At 55.5% G+C, this 22,868-nt stretch overlaps 1 protein-coding gene across 1 annotated transcript; it reads left to right on the top strand.

Moving 5' to 3' along the window:
• Nucleotides 1–3,283: 3,283 nt before the first annotated feature.
• On the top strand, nucleotides 3,284–20,736 carry GNA11 (G protein subunit alpha 11). Its single transcript, NM_001044538.2, is given in 7 exon segments — nucleotides 3,284–3,422; nucleotides 11,337–11,521; nucleotides 16,047–16,201; nucleotides 16,579–16,707; nucleotides 18,995–19,124; nucleotides 19,211–19,364; nucleotides 20,546–20,736. Coding segments are annotated over 7 exon segments (1,080 nt in total). The 5' UTR covers nucleotides 3,284–3,286.
• Nucleotides 20,737–22,868: the final 2,132 nt, after the last annotated feature.

Raw genomic sequence — 22,868 nt, 5'->3', positions numbered from 1 at the left:
GTGCATCACTAAAACAGAAGTAGAAGAAGGAGCAGGAGGAGGAAGAGGAAGAAGAAGGAGGAGAAGGAGGAGGAGGAGGAAGAAAAGGAGAAGGAGGAGCAAAAAGAAGTGAATCACAAGAGTTCCTGTTGTGGCTCAGAGGGTTATGAACTCTGACTAGAGGGTTCCATCCCTGGCCTCACTCAGTGGGTTAAGGATCTGGCATTGCCGTGAGCTGTGGTGTAGGTCGCAGACACGGCTCGGATCCCATGTTGTTGAGGCTGTGGTGTAGGCCAGCAGCTGCAGCTCTGATTTGACCCCTAGCCTGGGAACTTCCATATGCCACGGGTGTGGCCCTAAGAAAGAAAAAAGAAAAAAAAAGTGAATCACTAAATTCAACACACATCCTAGGCATGGGGGTGAATTACACGAGGCCGTGAATACCAAGAAGCGGGGCTCACTGGGGGCCATCCTAGAGTTATCTCCCACTGTTCTCTAGTATTTGACTCTTTCAGCAAACATTAAGCTTCTACTGTGTACTTCACAAGAAACTTCTCCTTGGCTACTCACAACAGCTCTCTGAAAAGCAGGTAGTATTATGTTCACTTTACAGATGGGGAAACTGGTCCAGAGATACTAAGTCACCCACCAGCAATCTATACCAGAGTTAAGTGGCAAAAGGAAGGATCCATCCTGAGGTTTAAGTCCTGTGTGAGGAGGAGGCTGGAGGTGGTAAGCAGCAGAAGCAGAGAAGGGAAGAAAGTGCAATTATTTTTTTTTTTTCTTCAGAGAAAAAAAAAGCACCCAGAAGCGCTGGGTTCCTTCATCGATTTCACAAACATTTATCGATCACCTACTGTATAGCAGGTGCTGTTTTTGGCTGTGGGGACACCACAGAGAGCAAGATGGACAAAGTTCCCTGCACACGTAGCACTCCCACATGAGGGTGGGCGATTCCACTCATTGCTACCCAGGAGTTTTGCTGGGGGAGGGAAGAGGCCAGAGGCTCTGTGCTGGACGAGGGGGACCCCACGGTCACCAAGACACTGTGGTCACTGCCCTCCAGGAGTTCACAGTCTGGTGGGGGAGACAGAGAGCAAACAACAAAGAACCCATCCATTCTTCCCTTCAATACTTATTGAGCACCTACTGTGTACTATACTAGAGGCAGCAGTGATCAGAACAGAGAACCCTACAATAGGGTGAGGAGGGAACAGGCAAGCAAAGAAGATGATTTCGGGCTGTGGAAAGGGCTGTGGGAAAGTCCAGCAGGGTGCTGCTGGGGTGGGGGGGTGGCATTGGAAAGGTCTGGCCTGGAAAGACCTGGCCTGACGGCCCCTGGAGGAGGGGACATTGGAGCCAAGGTCCAGGGGACAATGTTTCTGTTCATTTCCCTGGTTACAGTTCTTTATTCAAGTGGAGCTTTCCTCTATTTGTGGGACAGGGTGTGGAGGGGGACCCCAGACCCCTGCCCTGACTGCGTGTCCAACTAGGGTGGGGGCAGAAGGGCCAAGATCAGAGCCTTAAGGAGCCAACCTTTCCTCAGTCCCAATCAACTAATCAGTGGAGACCTTGACCTTCCCCTCTCCCCTTATCTCAAGACAGGTGAGCACAGTGTTCAAGGTGCAGCTTGGAAGGTACATGATGTGATCTGGGCAGAGCCGGGGGTGGGGGTGGGGGTTCCAGCCAAGTCAGGGCTGGGGGAGGTGCCGATGTCAGGGAACTGTGGAGAATGGCACCTCACTTTCCTTGTCCATGAAATGGGTCTCAGCATGAGGAGCACCTCAGACTTTTATACTTTTCCCATCATTCGAAACACATGGGTTGAGTACCTCCTGTGTGTTTGGGCCTCTTTCTAGGTCTCTTTCTGTTAAGAGGCCAGACAGTGAAATTTTTTTTTTTTTTTTGTCTTTTCTAGGGCTGCACCCGCGGCATATGGAGGGTCCCAGGCTAGAGGTCAAATTGGAGCTGTAGCCGCCAGCCTATGCCAGAGCCACAGCAATGCCAGATCCAAGCCACATCTGCGACCTACACCACAGTTCACAGCAACGCTGGATCCTTAATCCACTGAGCCGAGGCCAGGGATTGAACCCATAACCTCATGGTTCCTAGTCTGATTCATTAACCACTGAGCCACGATGGGAACTTCCAGATAGTAAATATTTTAGGGCTGTAGCAACTACATAACTCTGCTGGTGCAGGGTAAAGGCAGCAAATCTCCATAAATGAATGGGCGTGGCTATGCTACCATAAAATTAACTTGGCAGGACTCGGTATATAGTAGGCACTTCATTAATCCTTGTTCCCTGACTGTAATATAGTAGCGCTGCACTAATACCTGGTCCATGCCTGGTATATAGCAAGTGTTGCATTAATGCTTGGACATGCAAGGTTTACAGTAAGCATTCCACTAATGTTTGTTTCCTGCCTGGTATACACCAGGCATTGCATTAATGCTTGGTTACATCGTGGGCACGGCATTAATAGCTGGTCCAGGCCTGGTATACAGCAAGTACTCCATTAATGCTCATTCCATACCTGGCATACAGAAGGCCTTACATTAATGCTAAGCCCAAGTCTGGTATATAGGAGAGGTTCCCTTAATGCATGCTCCAAGAATGGTTGAGAGTAAGGTTCATTTCTGGTCAGGCAATGGCAGGGTCCTGGGAGGCCGTGAATGCTGGTACCTCGCTGCCTCACATGGAGCCCGACGGATCGACCGACAGCAGCTGCGGATCTGAGCCTTTAGCTCCAGCATAGCCGAGCAGGGCCGAGCGGAGCCGAGCGCAGCCGAGCCGCCCTGCAGAGTCCGCCACATTCCCACAATCCCGGGCGGCCCCGCCCGGCTCCCAGCTGCGCGTCCCCCTTCCCACGTCGGCGCAACCTAACCCTCGGGCGCGCCCGCCTCGCCCCGCCCCGCCCCGCCCGTGCGACGCCCCGCCCAGCCCAGCTGCTAGTCCCGCCCCCGCGGCGGGCGCGCGGGCCACCGCCCCCTCCCATTGGCCGCACTGGCCGCCCGTCGGCGCTGTGCGGGCGCGGGTTAGGTTGTGAGGCGCTGTCGCTCGGTCGCGGCGGCTGCGGTTGGCGGTGGCGGCGGCAGTGGCGGCGGCGGCGGCGCGGGCAGAGGGCGTCCGGGCGGGATCAGCGGCCAAGCGGGACCGGCGCTCGCAGGTGGCCGAGGCTGACCGCCGGCCCGGGGGCCGAGCGCCGAGGGCCAGGCGGGCGCGGCCAGGGCAGCTCCGGGCCAGGGCCGGGCCGGCCGGGGGGCGACGGCGGGGGCGGCCGGCGGGCGGCCGGGGCCGGAACGATGACTCTGGAGTCCATGATGGCGTGTTGCCTGAGCGATGAGGTGAAGGAGTCCAAAAGGATCAACGCCGAGATTGAGAAGCAGCTGCGGCGGGACAAGCGCGACGCCCGGCGCGAGCTCAAGCTGCTGCTGCTCGGTGAGTGGGCCTGGCCTGCGGGGTCCCCAGGGCCAGCGGCGCGGGGACGGCCGAGCGTGGCGGCCCTGCGTGGTGTCCACGGTGGGGACCCCGGGCCTTGGGGTCAGCGTACTCGGTGCCGTCGGCCTCTGGGCCACCTAAACCCCGCAGGGTCATCCCCAATCTCTGCTGTACAGGCTGAGTCCCTGAAACGCGAGGGGCCAGCTCCTGCCTCTGCTGTCCACATCAGCGCCCCAGAGCCTCAGGATCTGCCCGTGCCTCTTCTTTCCATGGCAGGGCCCTGATCCCCAATCCCCGAAGTGTCAGTCCCCAGTCTCTGCTGTCCAGAACGGGCCCGGGTTCCTTCAGGATTAGCCCTCGCCCCTCCTGTCCAGGTGGGCTCCCAGGACGCTTCGGGATCAGTCCCGGCCTCTGCTGTCCACTCCTTGATCCCTGCAGGGCCAGCTTCTGCTTCTGCTCTCCAGGTCAGGCCCCCATAACCCTGGAGGGTCTGCCCTATGCCCCTTCTCTTGAGACACGGCCTCTCCCTGCACAGGGCTGGCCCTCCGTCTCTCCCCCACCAGGTGTGCCCCCCTTGCTGACCCCAGCATCTGTTCAGGTCCAGACCTTCCGGCTGTAGTCCAGTAGATGTGCCCCTTGCCTCCTGGGATCCTTTCTCCACTCTTCCCACCAGGTGGAGCCCTGTTCCCTGCGTGCAGGGCCCCTCCAATCTCCGTTCTCTCAGACCAGTCTGTGTGGGGAAGACCCATGTCCCTGCCAGTGAGGTACACCGCATGGGCGAGAAGACAGCCTGTCCCCTTTTCTTGGGGTCGGGGCAGGTGGAGCCCCAGAGGGGCCTTAGCCGGTTTTCAGAACTGGCCAACTCGGCAACCCCCCCTATGTCTTAGTGGGAGCCTGGGCTCCCCGGTCCTCCTCTCCTCCTGGAGAAGACTCCTGTTCGAATCTCCATCTCCCCAAGGCACACCTGTTGGTGGGAGCCAGTCGGCCCAGCTGTCAGCGAAGTGTTGTCACCCCAAATAAGGGTTGTTGGAGGCCTTACCTCCGCAGTCAAAGGCAAGAAGGTCGTTTACACAACAGAAGCCCTTGCCCTACCTTCTCTGGACCTGGGCTGCATTCCTGCACTGTGGGAAAGTTGGAAATGCAGCTGCGATGGGCCGTGGGTGGAGGAGGGGTCTGCCGCGGAGGGGTGTACCGGCTTATTGGTGCAGGGTTTGGAGTCACTGAGTTGCATGGTGGAGGAATGACTTTGTGGAGGCTGCAGGTCTTGGTGGGAACATCTTACTTCTCCCACCTGTGGGGACCCCCCCTGTCCTCTCTTTGATAAAATACCTTGCCAATTTCTTTTCCCCAAATTTGTTCCGCTTTACCTAAAGGCTATAACATGGGCCATCTTTGCAGCAAAGACAGGCAGAGAGTAACCTTAAAGTTTGGAGAAAACTGGCAGTGGAGTCCCAGTGGCATTTGGGAGGACAGCGTGGCACTGGCTGGCTTTTGCCAGAAGAGGTAGACTTTATTGTCAGAACTGGGGTTTCAAAATTACCAGCATATTAATGTTACCAGACCCATGGCCTGGCTGGAGGCTGGAGGCTGGGGGCTGCGTGAGCCCGCAGTTGCTCCCACTGCCAGCCCTGAGCCCTTCCAGGCCCCAGACTGACATGGTGGTGGGTGCTCCTGCATCCTTGGTATGTGTATCTGGTCTCCCTGGGCCTGGACTGAGGAGGCTTGCAGGGGCTCTGGAAGCATCTGTTGCCCACCCTTGGGTGTGGGGTGTTGGCTGTGGGAGCACCTGTGTCTGTGATCCTACTCCTCCCCTGAGAGAAGCACCCAGCCCTGCCCTGCGAGCGTGCAGGAGGTGGGGAGTCTGATTTGAGAAGCTAGGTCCTAGGTATGGCAGGCAGTTAGGATGATGATGGTCCAAGGCAAAGTTTTATGACACGAGGAGGACGGTTGTAAGGCTGGGTCAAGGTCCTAGGGATGTGCTGGGGGCCGAGGGGCCAAGCAGCATCCCTGCCTTTTGTACTCCATGCTGGGAGCACCCCCACTGGTGACAACCACAGATGTTCCCAGACATGGCCTAGTGTCCTCTGGAAGCAGAATCACCCGTGTTTATGTTATTAGAATGCCTCCATGCCGTGTTAGCATGCCATGTGAGGTGCGTGTTGCAGAGCTGGTGCATGATCACTGTAAGTTATTTCGTCAGGTGTTTTGTGAATCCTAAAGAAGTGAATACTTTTGTTTGTTTGGTCCAAAGCCAGGTATATGTGTGCACTCAATATGCAGTTCATAGTTGAGCACATGTGATGTCCGTGTTCAGTTTCGTTGATTCTCTTACTCTGGGCCATGTCCTCGTTGACATCGGTCTGTGGTGAGGACTGGGAGTAGCGCACTGTCCCTGCAGTGGCCACAGTGCCCACCGCGCAGCAGCTCTCTCCCACTTGACAGGAGAGAACCCCGGCTCCAGTTAGGAGCTCCCGGAGGGGTTCGGGAGCCAGCTTCCTGCTGGCTTCGGCCTCCCATGAACTCTCCTGGTACAGGTGCAGCGCTTTGTCCCTGCATTTCTGTCACTCAGCAGAGAACCACCGAGCAGCCCCTTGTCTGTTCCTTGGGGCAGGTTTCCCCATGAACACCGAGGCCTTCCAGGGAAATGCCGTTCCTGGAGCTCAGTGTTCCGGCCCGGCCGAGCCTGAGCAGCTCCAGGATTTCTAAATAAAGAAGGGCGGTCAGTTCTGCAGGCTTCCTGTCCGGCCAGAGCCAGCCCCCAAGGGCAGTGAAAAGACCCGGAATCCAGCCTCGGGTGTGGTAGCCCCGGCGGGAAGGGCGCGCCTCCCCGGGCTTTGAGGCTCAGCGTGGAGCGTGGCCACCACTGCTGGCAGTGGCCTTGTGTGTCCCTTGCAGACCCCAAGAGCAGGAAGTGCCTTGGGACCTCTCACCCACCCCTTAATTACCCCAGGGCTGTGGGAGGCCCCAGGGCTGTGGGAGGCCCGAGGCCCACCCTACCCCATTTGTACCACAGGATGCATCTTAGGTGCTCTAGAGTTAAATGAAACTTTGTGTTGCTGAAACGGTCTCTGGAGGTGCTGGGGCCCAGACACACTCTCAGAATTCTCCCTTGTGTCCTGAGCACCAGGTGACACTTTTCCTTACCAAGGGACGAAGGAATGAGTATCACTGGCCCAAGCTCGTCCTCGCCAGGTGTGTCCACAGGCCATGGACTCTGTGTGCACAAATGCTTTCCAGCGTGTCGGCCAAGCCCCGCTGGTTGCTACTGAGAGACTCGAGGAAGTGCTTTGACTTGGTTGTTTAACCACAAAAGGTTTCACTTTCTGATTTTTGTGGTGGAGCCCTCCTCCCTGCAGCCCAGGAGCATGTTGTGGTCATTGCTGCTTATGGGCAGGGAGTTTGGAGCAGCTGCAGATGGAGCAGAGAAGAAGACCCCTGGCAGGAGGGACACTGAGCCCATTTGTCCCTCCTTTGCCCTAGGTAGCCTTGGGAATAAAGTCCAGCCCTGGGTGGGCAGGTCTGGCCAGGGCCTGAGCTGGGCAGATGTGTGGCGCTGGGCCACACTCAGGAGGGGCAGCCTCTCTGGTCCCCACTGATGCTCCTTTCCCATCAGGACAGTGAGCTGTAGGGCCTGTCCAGTGTCTGTGGGTGGGACTGAGGTGTCTCCATGGGCTTTGGGGGCACCCACATGCAGCATTATTTTTTGGCTGAATTCCAGCTTCTCTCAGAACCCAGCCCCAGGCCTCAGGCTTGCTGGCTGAGGGACTGTGGCACCACTTCCAGCATCTCTCTGCCTCCTGGGTGACTGCCTTTCTGGGGCACGTGGCTGGTTGATGGCCTGGGTGTCACCCTACCACGGTGTCTCCCCCTCTTTACCCCACTTCATCCCACCTGCAGGACCCACCACCCCATGCACCCTGGCAAAGAGCCCTGTGGGCCTCTTGAGATGTTTGCTGGGTGACTTTGATTGGCTTATTGAACACAGGTCCCCCAGACAAGTAGAATGGTGGTGACCAGCTTACCCGGGCTTTTGAATATCCTCACATCTCACTTGCGTCCTGATATGTGGACAGATAGGAACTTGGGGAACAGCTGGCCACTGCCACCCTCCGGAGGCCCTCCTGTGAGCAGGTGGAGGTGGAGACTCCTGTGCACAGCCTCGGTTTCCCCGCCTGCAGCAATGTTTAGGGTTAAGCTGATGATGCCCGAGCGGCCCTTGGCACACAGGAGGTGCTCAGCAAGCCAAGGCACTGTTCTGACCTGTTGTCACTGCTTTCCCTACTGGTGCCTCAGCTCAGCTCCCGTCTGCAAGCTGTGGAGCAGCCCTGGGAGGTGGTGCTCACAGGACAGTGCAGAGTTCTGTCCCCAGCGCCTTCTAGGCCTTGGTTTTCTCTTCTGTGAAAGAATAGGCATCATACCGACTTCAGGGTTTGGGGGGATTAAGTGGGGCGATGCACGTCTACTGGGTGCGCCAGATGTACTGTTTTCACTCATGGTGTTACACTGGCCAGTGGTCCCTCTGTGCCTGGTGGGTGCACCACAGACCCTGGTGGAAGCCGCCCTTCCCGCTGCTACCACATTTTGCTTTTGCTCTCAGACCTTGGTCAGGCCCAGAGCCAGAAGTCAGACTCCTTCTGGAGGCCTGGGGGATGGGGGTTGGGGTTTGAACTGGAGGTGGGTCACCCACCTCTGCCCATCGGTTCTCTCACCTGAGCCTTGGTGGGGGGTGGGTCCCCCACACCCATGCTGGATTGCACAGCAGGGTTGGGCAAGACTGGGAGCTCCCACCATGTCTCCCTGCCTCCTGAGAGTCAGGCTCAGGAAGGGCTGCAGTAGGACCCAGCACGTGGGGACAAGAGAGGGGCCTCTAAGTTCTACTAGGCAGCGTGGCTGTCCCAGGGGTGGCTGGTGTCCACACCTTGAGCCACCTGGGCAGGAGACACCAGCTTTGCTTCTCTGTGCCTCAACTCCCTCACCTGTCCTTTGGGAGGTGGGGTGATAGGTGGATGAATGAACGAATGAATGGAGTGAGGGGGACAAGGTGTAATCACCAGCTTTGGCTGCACAAGGGTTTTGTTTGTTGTTTGCTTGTTTGTATTTTTAGGACCTCACCCCCAGCAGGTAGAGCTTCCCAGGCTAGGGGTCCTATCAGAGGTTGTAGCTGCTGGCCTACACCACAGCCACAGCAGCTCAGGATCCAAGCTGTCTGTGACTTACACCACAGCTCATGGCAATGCCAGATCCTTAACCCACTGAACAAGGCCAGGGATCGAACCTGCATTCTCAGATGCGAGTCAGATTTGTTTCCACTGAGCCACGACAGGAACTCCCTGCACGAGAATTTTGCGCTTTCTCTGTCCCCCCACCATAAGGTCGGCATCTCTCCTTGATCTTGGACCTATTGACACAGATCACGGCTCATGTTGGACTTCCAGACTATGTTTCCAGGAGCCCAGATCCCTGGCGGTGCTCTTGCCTGTGGTCCTGGGGTTCCCAGGTTCATTACCCACATCCTGGCACTAGGGAGCACTAGCGGCAGCCCCGGACACTGGTGTTCTCTTGCTGGGTTGCACCCAGTTGCCCTTGGGGTTGTGGATGCTGCTCATCTTGAATCCCTCCCGGAGTAAGTCAGACCAGCACCATCCTTCCTGCCCTCAGGCCAGCCCTGGGACGAGGTTGAACCACTTCCTTGCCCCACTTCTCTCCCACACCTGAGGAGTGGCTGCCCGGGGCTTAGTCTCAGCTGGGGCATCTGGTGGTGCCACTGAGCACACCCAGCTGCATCCATCTGACCTATGCCAGGCCCCCAGGCAGGACCTCCCTACAACTGGGCTGTACTCCCAGGGGCCCCTGTTCTTAGAGTAAGGACTGCAATGCAGAGGACCCATGGGGACGTATGACAGAGCCAGCACTATGGATTGGGGCCAAGTTCACTGGGTTCATTCAGGAAGAGTTTGTGCAGTGCCTTCTGTGAGCCAGGGCTGTGCTGGGGGTGGGGCACAGAGGAGCCAGCTCTGAGCAGGCAACAGACCAAGAACAGGTGGGGTGTTGGGGTCTTTGGGACACTTCTTGGAAAACATGAGTTTGGGTTTCCATGTGGGGAGTTGCAGTGGAGTTTGGGAGGGGAAGGGCCCAAGGAGTGGCTGATGGAACAGTGGTGTGGAGCGCTGGCATCGGCCATGAGTGTCCACAGCTGTCCCCATGGAACTGGGCTTGTGGTGTTACGGGGGAATAGCGGGGGGCCAAGCGACCCCCAGATGAGAGCGTGGCCAGGACCAAGAGGCACATGGTGTCCTCTCTGGGAGGTGGTGTGGCAGTAGGTCCCCTGTGCACATCACCTGTGCAGGTATATAGCTAGAATGAGGCTCGTCATGGGGTTCTTGCATGGTTTTGCTTGAGGGGGGGCCTTGCTCTTCTCCCTGATGGGAGTGTTTGTTTGTGTGTTTATGCTTTTTAGGGCCGTACCTGCGGCATATGGAAGTTTCTAGGCTAAGGGTTGAGTCGGATCTGCAGCTTCCAGCCTATGCCACAGCCACGGCAACGCGGGGTCCCCCACCTACTGAGCGAGGCCAGGGATCAAACCCGCATCCTCATGGATACTACTTGGATTTGTTTCCGTGCCACTATGGGAACTCCTGTATCTTTTAATTTAATTAATTAATTTATTTATTTTAAATGATTTTTATTTTTTCCATCATAGCTGATTTACAGTGTTTTGTCTACTTTCTACTGTACAGCAAGGTGACCCAGTCATACATACATGTATACATTCTTTTTCTCATATTATCGTGTTCCATCATAAGTGACTAGATATAGTTCCCAATGCTATATAGCAGGATGTCATTGCTTATCCATTCCAAAGGCGGTAGTTTGCATCTGTTAACCCCAAATTACTAGTTCATCCCCCCCCCCTCCCCCTGGGCAACCACAAGTCTATTCTCCAAGTCCATGATTTTCTTTTCTGTGGAAAGTTTCATTTGTGCTGTATATTGGATTCCAGATAAAAGTGATATATGGTATTTGTCTTTCTCTTTCTGACTTCACTTAGTATGAGAGTCTCTAGCTCCATCCATGTTGCTGTGAATGGCATTATTTTATTCTTTTTTATGGCTGAGTAGTACTCCATTGTGTATATATGCTACATCTTAATCACTTCATCTGTCGGTGGACATTTAGGTCTGTATCTTTTTAAAACAGTAGCATTTTGTCAGAAACAGGCGATCTTGCCCAGAGAGGATACTGGACGATGTTTGGAGGTATCACGGTTGTCACGACTGGGGATGGTGTGGGTGGAGGCTAGGGATACTGCTCAACTCGCCACAGTGTCAGCAGAGGGTGCTGATTGGGACATGGCACTCCTGTGTGCTCTCTCCCCACCCCACCCCCCATGAGGGAGGAGTGCATGGATCCCTCAGGGAGATGTGGCATAAGAGGTGTGACTGTCCCAGTGCCAGGGTTACACTCGAACTGAGGGTGGGGTGAAGTTAGGTTCAGGGGCTGATGAGAAAGGAGCTTTGGAGGACTGTGGAGGTGACAGCATGGTGTCCTGCGAAGGTCTGGTGTGGCCTTCAATGCAGATACCAAACTTATGCCATGAGGAGAGTTATTCTGGCTGGAGGTCGTAGGAGAGGAGTTGCTGATGGTGGCGGGATGTGGTCACATGAGGGAGGGTACATGTGGGAAGCATGAGCAGGCACCATGACTAGTTAAGGTGGCATCTGGTGGAGACGTTCACTTCTGTGGCCTCTATAAATTCAGACTCACTTGCAGCAGGTGCCCAGTGTCTTCCCATGGCGTCCTTCCTCCAAGCCTCCATGCCTCTTGTGTAGGATGTGGGGCGGTTCTTGGGGTAGCCGTGTGGGTGGGGTGGGGTGCTGATTCCCAGCCCAGCTCTCATGGGTTGATGATTTGCAGGCACGGGCGAGAGCGGGAAGAGCACGTTCATCAAGCAGATGCGCATCATCCACGGGGCGGGCTACTCAGAGGAAGACAAGCGGGGCTTCACCAAGCTGGTGTACCAGAACATTTTCACAGCCATGCAGGCCATGATCCGGGCCATGGAGACCCTCAAAATCCTCTACAAGTATGAGCAGAACAAGGTGAGTGGCTGGGTGAGAGGCAAGTGGCATCTTGGGCCAGCGTCCCCAGCTATTCCACACACAGTATTTGACCCTCTGTGACCCCATGCAGTGGCACTTCTATTTTCTTTCCTTTTTTAAAAATTTTATAATGATTTTTCTTTTTTCCATTATAGCTGATTTACAGTGTTCTGTCAATTTTCTACTGCACAGCAGGGTGACCCAGTCACACATACATGTATACATTCTTTTTTCTCCCATTGTCATGCTCCATCCTAAGTGACTATAGTTCCCAGTGCTATACAGCAGGATCTCATTGCTTATCCATTCCAAAGGCGATAGCTTGCATCTGTTAACCCCAAATTCCCAGTCCATTCCACTCCCTCCCCGTCCCAATCACAAGTCTCTTCACCATGTCAGTGATTTTCCTTTCTGTGAAAAGGTTCGTTTGTGCTGTATATTAGATTCCAGATATAAGTGAAATCATATGGTATTTGTCTTTCTCTTTCTGACTTACTTCACTTGGTATGAGAGTCCCTCATTCCATCCATGTCGCTGCAAATGGCATTTTGTTCTTTTTTATGGCTGAGTAGTATTCCATTGTGTATATATGCCACATCTTCTTAATCCAATCGTCTGTCTATGGACATTTAGGTTGTTTCCATGTCTTGGCTATTGTGAATAGTGCTGCAGTGAACATAGGGGTGCATGTGTCTTTCTTTTTCTTTTTCTTTTTTTTTTTTTTTTTTTTTGTCTTTTTGCTATTTCTTGGGCCGCTCCCGCGGCATATGGAGGTTCCCAGGCTAGGGGTCGAATCGGAGCTGTAGCCACCGGCCTACGCCAGAGCCACAGCAATGCGGGATCCGAGCTGCGTCTGCAACCTACACCACAGCTCAGGGCAACACCGGATCGTTAACCCACTGAGCAAGGGCAGGGACCAAACCCGCAACCTCATGGTTCCTAGTCGGATTCATTAACCACTGCGCCACGACGGGAACTCCAGCATGTGTCTTTTTCAAGGAAAGTTTCGTCTGAATATATGCCCAAGAGTGGGATTGCTGGGTGATATGGTAGTTCTATGTATAGTTTTCTAAGGAACCTCCATACCATTTTCCCTAGTGGTTGTACCAATTTACATTCCCACCAACAGTGCAGGAGGGTTCCCTTTTCTCCACACCCTCTCCAGCGTTTGTTATTTGTGGACTTATTTTATTTTATTTTTTTTGTCTTTTTGCCATTTCTTGGGCCGCTCCTGCGGCATATGGAGGTTCCAGGCTAGGGGTCGAATTGCAGATGTAGCCGCCAGCCTACACCACAGCCACAGCCACGCTAGATCTGAGCCACATCTGCAACCTACACCAAAGCTCACAGCAACGCTGGATCCTTAACCTACTGAGCAAGGCCAGGAGTCAAACCTGCAACCTCATGGTTCCTAGTCAGATTCGTTAACCACTGAACCATGACAGGAACTCCTATTTGTGGACTTATTAATGATGGCCATTCTGACTGGTGTGAGGTGGTACCTCATCATAGTTTTGATTTGCCTTTCTCTAATAATCAGTGATGTTGAGCATTTTTTCATGTGCTTGTTGGCCATCTGTATATCTTCTTCTTTTTTTTTTTTTTTTTTTTTGCTATTTTGTACCCAAGCTTTCTGTATATCTTCCTTGGAGAAATGTCTATTCAGGTCTTTTGCCCATTTTTCAGTTGGGTTGTTGGCTTTTTTGCTATCAAGTTGCATAAGTTGTTTGTATATTTTGGAGATTAAGAAGCCTTTGTCATTGCCTCGTTTGAAACTGTTTTCTCCCATTCTGTAAGTTGTCTTTTTGGGTTTTTTTTTTATGGTTTCCTTTGCTGTGCAGAAGCTTGTCAGTTTGATTATGTCCCATTGGTTCCTTCTATTTTCTTTAGTAACAGCTTTATTGAGAAAATTTACATACCATGTCACGCATTTAAGGTGTGCAGCTCACTCATTTTTAACATATTCCGAGTTGTGCAACCATCTCTTCTAATTTCAGAACATTCTCATCTTCATGGAAGGAAACCCCTGTCCCCATCAGCAGTCACTCCCATCCTCCTCCCCAGCCCCTGACAACCAGGAACCCACTCTCTGTGTCTGTGGATGTGCCTGTTCTCCTGTTCTGGACGTTTCCCATCCATGGAGTCACACACCGTGTGTCTTTCTGTGTCTGATTCTCTCACTGAGCATCGTGGTCTCCAGGTCCATCTAGGTGGTGGCGAGTGTCAGTGCTTCTCTCCCTTTCATGGTTGAGTGATGCTCCCAGGTATGAAGGGACCACATTGTTTATCCATTATCCGTTGAGGAATACTTGGCTGTTTCCACTTTTTGGCTCTTGTGAACTCGTTGCTGTAACATTCATGTGCAGGTTTTTGTTTGCATGCCCATCCTCATTTCTAGACCTAGACCCAAGTAACTCTAGGTCTGCCCTCTGGATGGCTGCCAGCCTGCTGTCCCAGTGGCGTTCCCCCCAGCTGTGCACCAGCAGACTCTCCCTGGCCACCTCCCCTGGCTTTGCTTTTGTAGAGCTGTTTTGGGGGCTTCTCATTCAACCCCAGAAATTTGCCTGGGCTGACACATGGCACCAGAGCCCATATTTATCCAATATGGTTTAAATTAATTCATTTACTTTGAGGCTTAATGAGGCCAGTCAATCAGATTTCAGATATTGGCATCTTCCTCCCTTGGCGCTCAGGTCGTGGGTCATCAGGGACCCTGCAGGGCCCAGCGTTGGGTTGGGGGCCCTGCTGGCCTGGCTGTACAGGTCACGCATGTGGGGCCTGCTGGAGCCTCTCATCCTCTGGTTTGCATGATGGCCTCCAACCGAGGCCCCTCCAGAGTCCAGGCCCCTGTTTGGACCACAGAAGTCAATAGCATCTGGAACAGGTGGGCAAACTGAGGCCTGTGTCTGTATATACAGTTTTCTGGGCATGGGCCATGCCCACTGTTTATGTGGCCTTGGAGGCTTTTGCTACAGTGGCAGGGACAATGTGGCCGTAGAAACAGATCTCTGGCCCCTCATCTGTGTGGATCCACAGTCTGTGGGGTTTTCTGGGGCTGGTGTCTACCTCTGCAGGCCTGAGTGAGAGGTGGGGAGGGCAGGGCGGGAGCTGGGGCTGGAGAGCTTCCTGGGAGGGGATGGATGTGGGTTCTAGAGCCTAGGCGGCGGGCCCCTTGGTTCCCTGTTGGGGGTTCTGCCCAGGTGTGTCTCCTCCCGGGCCCCTCAGAGAGTGTGGCTGGTTGTGAGGGCTGGACCACCCTGTGCACAGGCACATGGAGCAGGCAGGAGAATAAGCGGGAGTATCCCAAGAGCCTCTGCCCCGTGCGTGTAGTGTGTAATGTGTGTGTGCTCAGTCATGTGCGTGTGTGCAAATCTTGGCTGGTGGCTCTTGGGTGGTTCTGAGGAGCAGGTCCCCGAGCCCTATTGTTCAGAGTGTGTATGGAGGCCTGACTTACTGGACCATGGCCATTAGCTGAGCCTCCCCTCCTGCTGGGTGATCTGGCCACCAGCCAGGCCGCCAGGAGCAGGACATTATCCTGTCAGATAAGGGAGGGCTTCAGAAGCTGTGTGCAGGAAATGGGGGCAGACACCAAGTAAACATTTCTTCTTAGGGACAGAGGCTCTCGGGCCTGTCCCACCTGTGACTCGGACTTCGGGTGCTGCCCGTGGTGTTTGTTCCACTGTCCTGTTTGGAGGCCACAGTCCCCTCTTTTGGGTCCCTCTCCCGCTTACTTAATTTTTAAAAATTTTTATTTATTATCCTCCTGCATGTTTTATTTTAATAAGAAAAAGGTACATTTTTTATTATAGGCTGTTTATTCACTCTGACTTCCTTGTGATAAAAACTAGGGCCTAGGGAGTCCCCTGGTGGTCTAGTGGTTAAAACTCAGCACTTTCACTGCTGCAGCCCAGGTTCAGTCCCTGGTCTGGGAACTGAGATACCACATCAAGCTGCTGCACACCTCGGCCAAAAACAAAAACATGAAAAACAAACTAAAGGCTAATTTTTTTGGGGGGGGGGGTTGTGGGTTTTTAAAAAAATTTTATCATAGTTGATTTACAATGTTGTGTTGGTTTTAGGTGTACAGTAAGGTGATTCAGTTATACATATACATATATCCATTCTTCTTCAGATTCCATTCCCATATAAGTTATTACAGAATACCGAGTGGAGTTCCCTTTGCTATGCAGTAGGTCCTTGTTGGTTATCTGTTTTATATATAGTAGTGTGTATATTTAATCCCAAACTCCTAATTTATCCTTCCCACCCACTCCTGGATCACTTGAAAAAAGAGGACGCTTATCTGTCTGTGTGGTTGTTTCTCATCCCACCTGCTCCCCCACCTTCAAAAGCAGCCCCTTGGGCACTGGGGCAGGGAGCAAGGCAGCCCCACTCCTTCCCAGGGGCTGCCTCCATCCTGGGCTTCGCCTTGCCCACCTTGCACTGGGGGACGGTCAGAAGTGTGCTTGTGGGAAGCTGAAGACGATGGTTCTGACTTGTGGGCCTCCCCTTCCCATCCACGCAGGCCAACGCGCTGCTGATCCGGGAGGTGGACGTGGAGAAGGTGACGACGTTCGAGCACCGGTACGTGAGTGCCATCAAGACCCTATGGAACGACCCCGGCATCCAGGAGTGCTATGACCGCAGGCGCGAGTACCAGCTCTCTGACTCTGCCAAGTAGTGAGTGACCTGGCTGGGGGTGGACGTGTGATTTCACGTAGGGTGTTTGCAGGAGTTTCCTGTGGTAGCTCTGCCACTTTTCTGTGTGTCTAAGACTATTCTAAAGTAATAGGCGTGTTTTTGAAAGTCACCCTTCAGACACCCCCGGCGCTAGTCCCTGTCTCCTGGATGGCCATCCTCGGGCAGGTCCAGTGGAGGGTCCCTTGGAACTGGCTGGGGTCCTGTCTGGCATCATTGCCATCCTGTCCTTGTCCTGAGGGCTTCTGGGCCATTTGAGCCCCCACTAGGGAGGCCTCTTCCCGCCGCTGAGTGGACCTGTGGTGGCTGGGAAGTCCCCGGCCCAGCCCGGCCTGAGCAGCTCTGCCTGTGTATTGCAGCTACCTGACCGACGTGGACCGTATCGCCACCTCAGGCTACCTGCCCACCCAGCAGGACGTGCTGCGGGTGCGCGTGCCCACCACCGGCATAATCGAGTACCCCTTCGACCTGGAGAACATCATCTTCAGGTACTGTGCCCTACTGCAACTGCCACCAGCCTTCAGAGACAGCCAGGGCGAGGGAGGGCGTGTGTGCGTGCAGGTGGGGTGGCTGGCCTGGAGTCCTGGCCAGAGCAGGGGTGCTCCAGGGCTGTGGTGACCCTGAAGGCTCCTCGGTCAGGAGCCAGGAGAAGGCAGTTCCTGGCCCCTCTGCAGAAGGGACAGGTTCTCCACTGGGGCCCAGTCCCTCAGGTCACACGGCCAGAGTGGACTCAGGGCCATCCCTGAGGACTGGCCTGCCACTGCAAGAGACTGCAGCTTGTCAAGAACTGCCAAGGGGCAAGGCCAAGTGTGTGTCTCTTGGGGCGGCCATAACAAACGACCACAGGTGGGCAGCTTAAAACCACAGAAATGGATCCTTACCCGGCTCTGGAGGCCAAACGTCCTGAAGTGGTAATGTCAGCAGGGCTGGGTCCTCCTGAAGGCGTGAAGGGACATCTGTCCTATGTCCCTCCCAACTGCTGGTGGTGCTGGAAGCCCTTGGTGTCCCTTGGCTTGTAGAAGCCTCTTTCTATTTCTGGTCCATCAGCACATGGCCCCTCCCTGTGTCTGTGCCCAGATTTCCCTCTTATGGTGACATCACCAGTTGCTGAATTCATGGGTCCCTGCTCTGGTGTGACCTCATCTTAACCAGTGACATCTGCAGTGACCCTGCTCCCAAATCAGGCTGTGTTCTCAGGTTCTGGGTGGACTGAATTTGGGGGACATCTTTTTGCTGTGGGCTCCAAGGCACAGGCTCCAGGCAGGGGCCTGGCTCTGGCTGCAAACCCTCCAGCCACCACTGCTCATGGTCCCTTTTGCTCCAAGAGCCCACCCTGGGAGGTAAGGGTGGAGGGTGGGAGCTGATTCCTCCCAGTGTGGGCCCCAGAGACAGTGCTCACCAGCCAGGGGTTAAGTCCTACAGCCTTGAAACGCCAGCCCCAGGTGGAGGAGCCTGGTTGTCTCCACCCGGCCCCCCACCTCTCTCTCACCCATCCGCCCCCCATGGTTGCCTTAGGCCCTCAGAGGTTGTAGGCATCACCCTGCGTGTGCCTGATTTTTCTGGTGAGACTTCAGCATTTTTTTGTTTGTTTGTTTTGTTTTTTTGTTTGTTTGTTTGTTTTTTGCTTTTCAGGGCCGCATCCATGGCATATGGAGGTTCCCAGGCTAGGAGTCAAATCAGAGCTATAGCTACTGGCCTACACCACAGCCACAGCAACAACAGATCTGAGCCGCGTCTGTGATGTACACAGCCATTCACAGGGATTGAACCCCAACCTCATGGTTCCTAGGCAGATTTGTTTCCACTCTGCCATGATGGGAACTCCATTGTTCAGCATTTTGATTTCTTTTTCAGTCAGATTTTTGGTAGGGTCTGGGACCTCAGAGACCTGCAGGGCACAGGCTTGGGGCATCCCAGACCCATCACTGGGGAGACTCATGCTCCAGAAAGGCAGTGGCTCCAGATGCTATTGGCCCCAGACTGGCTGCAGCTGCCAGTGTGGGCCTGGTGTCTGGCCACCACCCTCCCGTCCCTTCAGTCTTCCTGGCACATTGGCTGTCCACCTGTGCTTGCTGGAACCTCCTCTGTGTAACCCTGGCCAGGCGAATTCGCCTCTGCCAACTGCACCCATGGCCTGTCTCGGCCCTCCCCCCACCCCCAGCCCCTCCTGCCTGCCTATCCAGCTGCTGTGGTTGGACCCAGCTGGGACCCCTGCCCTCTCGGGCTGTTTCCTTTTCTCGCCATTATCTTAAGAAGTAATGTTTCCTCATCATGGAAAACTTAGGAAATTTACAAGTAGAAAGAGGGAAGCTGTGACCAGCTGTAACACTCAGGGTACCATTGCCAAGCGCCTCTCCTGCCCCCTAGCCACTCCCACCTGTCGTCAGCATCCGAGTCCATGCATCTCCCACCTGACCAGCAACCCGCGCCCTGCAGCCCCAAGCCTTGGCTGGGCTCCGTTCCCGTGTTACGTAGGCCATGTGTGCGTTGCTCCGCGAGGGTAGACTGGTTTCCAGGCATGGACATCCGTCTGAGGTTGTCACCTCTAGTCCAGGCATGGTCTAGAGCAGGCATCTGGTGCTCTCAGGAGACCCCTCTGTTTGTACTGTGTTCTCCTGGCTTGATGGCACTGGGGACCTGCCAGCTCTGAGATAGCTGAGGGAACTGCCTTTCACACTGCGGGGCCCTTGTGGCTCCTGCAGACACGGCCATGCTGGGGGAGCACTTGTCAAGTGGTCTGCAGCCCCGGCGCTGAGCCATGTGCCCGCCCTGTAGGATGGTGGACGTAGGGGGCCAGAGGTCCGAGCGGAGAAAGTGGATCCACTGCTTCGAGAACGTGACATCCATCATGTTCCTTGTGGCCCTGAGTGAGTACGACCAAGTGCTGGTGGAGTCGGACAACGAGGTGAGGCCCGGTGCTGAGCCTGGGGGGGAGGCAGTTCTGCAGGCCCTTCTGGGGGGCCTTCCGCCAACCCGCCACCTGCCCCACAGAACCGCATGGAGGAGAGCAAGGCGCTCTTCCGGACCATCGTCACCTACCCCTGGTTCCAGAACTCATCCGTCATCCTCTTTCTCAATAAGAAGGACCTGCTGGAGGACAAGATCCTCTTCTCCCACCTGGTGGACTACTTCCCCGAGTTTGATGGTGAGTGGGGCATGGCCGGGGCCTGGGCGCCCCCACCGGCCTGACCTCAGGCTGGTACCTAGCGCCACCAGCATGTCCTTCACCCAGTCCCACCTCTGGGCCTCTGTGCCCTCGCCTGTGGCTCAGGAAGACACAGGAAGGCTGTTTGCCAAGGCCGTGGCACAGTTAGTGTGACCGGAGCTTCCTGGGTTCCTCCCTGAGCCTTGGATGGTGGGAGGACCTTCGTGTCCCCCAGGAGAGCATCATCAGTGGGAGGGGGCGCCCTGCGGTCACCTCACAGCAGCAGGAGGGCGGTGCCCCCCCACTCGGCAGCCTGTCTCCTGCCTGCCCACAGCCGGAGCACAGAGTCTGTAAGGCCTCCATGGTCCAGCTGCAGGGAGAAGTGAGGCACTGGGGACCCAAGGTGACCCAGGACTGTCCCCCGGGTCAGCCCGAGTTATTGTCAGGACACACCCCACCCTCTATCTCCTCCCACCTGAGACCCCCGGGTGCTTCCGGAGGTGCAGCTGGGGCTTCGCCACTGCCTTCTGGGCAGGGCGGCAGGGGTTACAGTCGGGAGAAGGAGGAACATCACAGACCCTCTGGGCCAGCTCTGTGCTGGTGCTACATGTGGAGCAGGGCACCTGGCCCACCCTGAAGGCACTGTGAGGCCTGCGGGGCCAGCAGTGTGGGCTCCTTGGGCCTCTGGGACGGAGTGGGTGATGGGCGAGAGCAGGAGGGTCTCTGGGAGGGAGCAACAGGGCTGTGGGTGGACGGCCATGACTTTGTGTCCCAGCGTGTGTGGCTATGTGTGTGGACGTGTGCCCCTGAGTGGGGTGTGGTGTGGACCGGGTGGAGTGAGGTGAGGCCAGGAGGGAAGGAGGTGGTGGGAGTGTCTCACGTGGGCATGGGTGGTAGGCCTGGAGGGGCCCTGGCTGGGTGGGCTGAGGGCCGTCTGCGTGGTGGGTGGAGATGAGTGAGGGGTGGGGCCAAAGGGATCGGTGCCAGGGTGGAACTGGGCACAGAGGCTAGGTGGGCACAGCTGTCTGAAAGCTGCCACCCGGAGAGGCCACAGCCGGGCCAGAGCAGGTGGTATAAACCACAGGCAGGGGTCAGGGCCTCATCCCAGGAGCTTGGGGAGTGGGGGACTGCCCCTAAAGAGCGGGCACCCCTTGCCCTCACTCATGCTCTGCCTCCCCCAGGCCCGCAGCGGGATGCGCAGGCTGCCCGGGAGTTCATCCTGAAGATGTTTGTGGACCTGAACCCTGACAGTGACAAGATAATCTACTCCCACTTCACGTGCGCCACCGACACGGAGAACATCCGCTTCGTCTTCGCCGCTGTCAAGGACACCATCCTGCAGCTCAACCTGAAGGAGTACAACCTGGTGTGACCCGAGGCCACGCTCCCGCCCACGCCGTCCACACCGCCAGTCTGCGTGGCGTCTCCGCCCACGGGAGTCAGGGGTTCATATTTTTAAACAAATGGTTTTTATTTCACAGTTATCAGGGGATGTACATCTTTCTTTCTATACACCTCGTGCACCTTCTCACCTTTTTGTCAGTGGCAAAGGCCACCTTTTTCTGGCCTTGACTTGTGGCTTGCTTTTTTCTAAAAAGAAAAAAAGGAAAAAAAAAAAGAACCTACGGAAGACCGGCAGAGAGGAGACCCGGGCCTCCCTCTAGCCAGTGGGGGGCTCTGCATCAGGGGACTTGGCCGAGCATCGCAGCAGGATGGCTTCTTCCCTGGTTTCTTCTTGATCTCCTGGAGGCGCGGAGACGCAGACACTGGGACTTTTCTTTCTTCCTTTTTTAAGTTATTGACATCCTCGCCACTGTCGCTGCGTTTCTGCACCGGACTCCAAGAAGTGGGGGTGGGTGGCGCCCCCCGCTGCCCGCCCTGGGAAGTGCCTAACCTTTTTTTTTTTTTTTTTTTTTTTTCCTTTTTTGAGGAAATAAAATAAAACCAGCCCCTGGGCCCTGGCTTACACCCCTGCCCATGGTGGGAGCCCTGGGGGCTTTAGGGTTCTCTGGGCTGGCCTCTGGGACCAGTGTCTCCCACTGGGAGCACTCCTGGGCTCCTGAGGGCTGCTGCCCAGGCACCCCTGATGGCCTTGGGCCACCACGCAGGTGGGAGAGCCCCACCAGGGCCTGGGAGAAGACCCATTTGGACTGGGAGTCACTCTTTGTTCTGTTCCATTTTGTAGCCAGTTTGGAAACAGTGGGGGTGGGGTGGGAACTTTTTCAGAATATTCTCAGGTCTGACCCCCGATTGGCAGAGAGGGAGGCAGGGAGGGTCGCCCTGGCGGGTCCATGGCCACCCCACAGGTGCACACCGTGCTGCCCTCTGCCCAGAGTGGAGCCGTCGGGGCTTGTGGCAGCTGGAGGGAGGCCCTCAGGCCCACGCACTGAGGCCCCTCCCAGAGGGCCTGAAGGTGGGGAGAGGCAGGGCTGGTGTCTGCCGGAAGAAGTGGGTGTTTCATGCCGTGTGGACTGCGCACCATAGTGGTTTGTTTTTGCACAAATGTGGCGGTAGTGGACTGCCAGTGATGCCTTGCCTGACCAGCGCTTCGGGACCCTGAACATTAGCGCTCTGTGCGGCCCTCGACAAATAGAGAGGAACAACTCAAAAATCACACCAGCCCACACCAGCCCTGTCCCTGGCTGGCGTCCCCTCCTGCCTCCCTCCTGCCCCTGATGCGCAGGGCCCAGGATGGGGGCAGAGTGGGCAGGACCCAAGCTTCTGGGCCTGTTCTCTGGCATCTCCACTGAAAGGGCCATCTTTTGTGCTGTGTGACCACTAGAGAGAGAGTTTGTGCCATAACCCTGATGTGTGCGCTGGGGGGCAGAAGGTGCCGCTGGCGGTGGGCTTCCCACAGGCCCAGATCACACAGGGAACTGGATCGGGTGGTGTGAGCACGTGGGTGGCGGGGATGGGGGCACCCAAAGTATTAGCTTCCATAGAGGATTAGTGTGCCAAGATCCCAGAGTGAGCTTGGCCACAGTGCCAAACCTCCCTGCGGGCCGGGTGCCCCCAACAGTTGCCTGGCCCTATGCCATGCAGAGGAGGGTTGGGGTGGCAAGCCTCGGCCCCTTCTTCACCCAGTGTGTGAGGTTAGTTTCTGGTGAACTTCACCTCCGTGGCGCTTCCCCTGAGTGGCGACCCCCCGCCCCCACTGTGTCCCATCACCCATCAGAACTGCCCTCCCAGTGCCAACACCCCCAGTGGCAGTGAGGGACCTTGACCGGGCTGGCCGGTGGGGGCGACCTTGTCCGGTTGTACTTGTATATTAAACAGTCCTGATTTCAGATGACTTAAACCTTAGCCTATTTAAAAAAGAATATTATATAAAAATGCTGTTTTTAAACCTTTGGTCATTGAAATGCATGTGTTGTCTGTGCGGGCTGAGGGCCGGGCGCCATCAGCTCAGTGCCAACCTTCTGTGGCCAGAGCTGCCCACGTCCAGGCAGTGGTGGTGGCTCTGCTCAGCATATCGGGGCCCTGACCCCTTAATCCAGAGATACC

This window comes from Sus scrofa, chromosome 2, assembly GCF_054392235.1.
Source record: "Sus scrofa isolate SSC_HxYL_T2T_F1_AM1 chromosome 2, Sscrofa_HxYL_maternal_Yorkshire_Landrace_v2.0, whole genome shotgun sequence".
NCBI lineage: Eukaryota > Metazoa > Chordata > Mammalia > Artiodactyla > Suidae > Sus > Sus scrofa.
The sequence above is the reverse complement of the archived record's forward strand: the minus strand, read 5'-3'. Positions and strand labels throughout refer to the sequence as shown.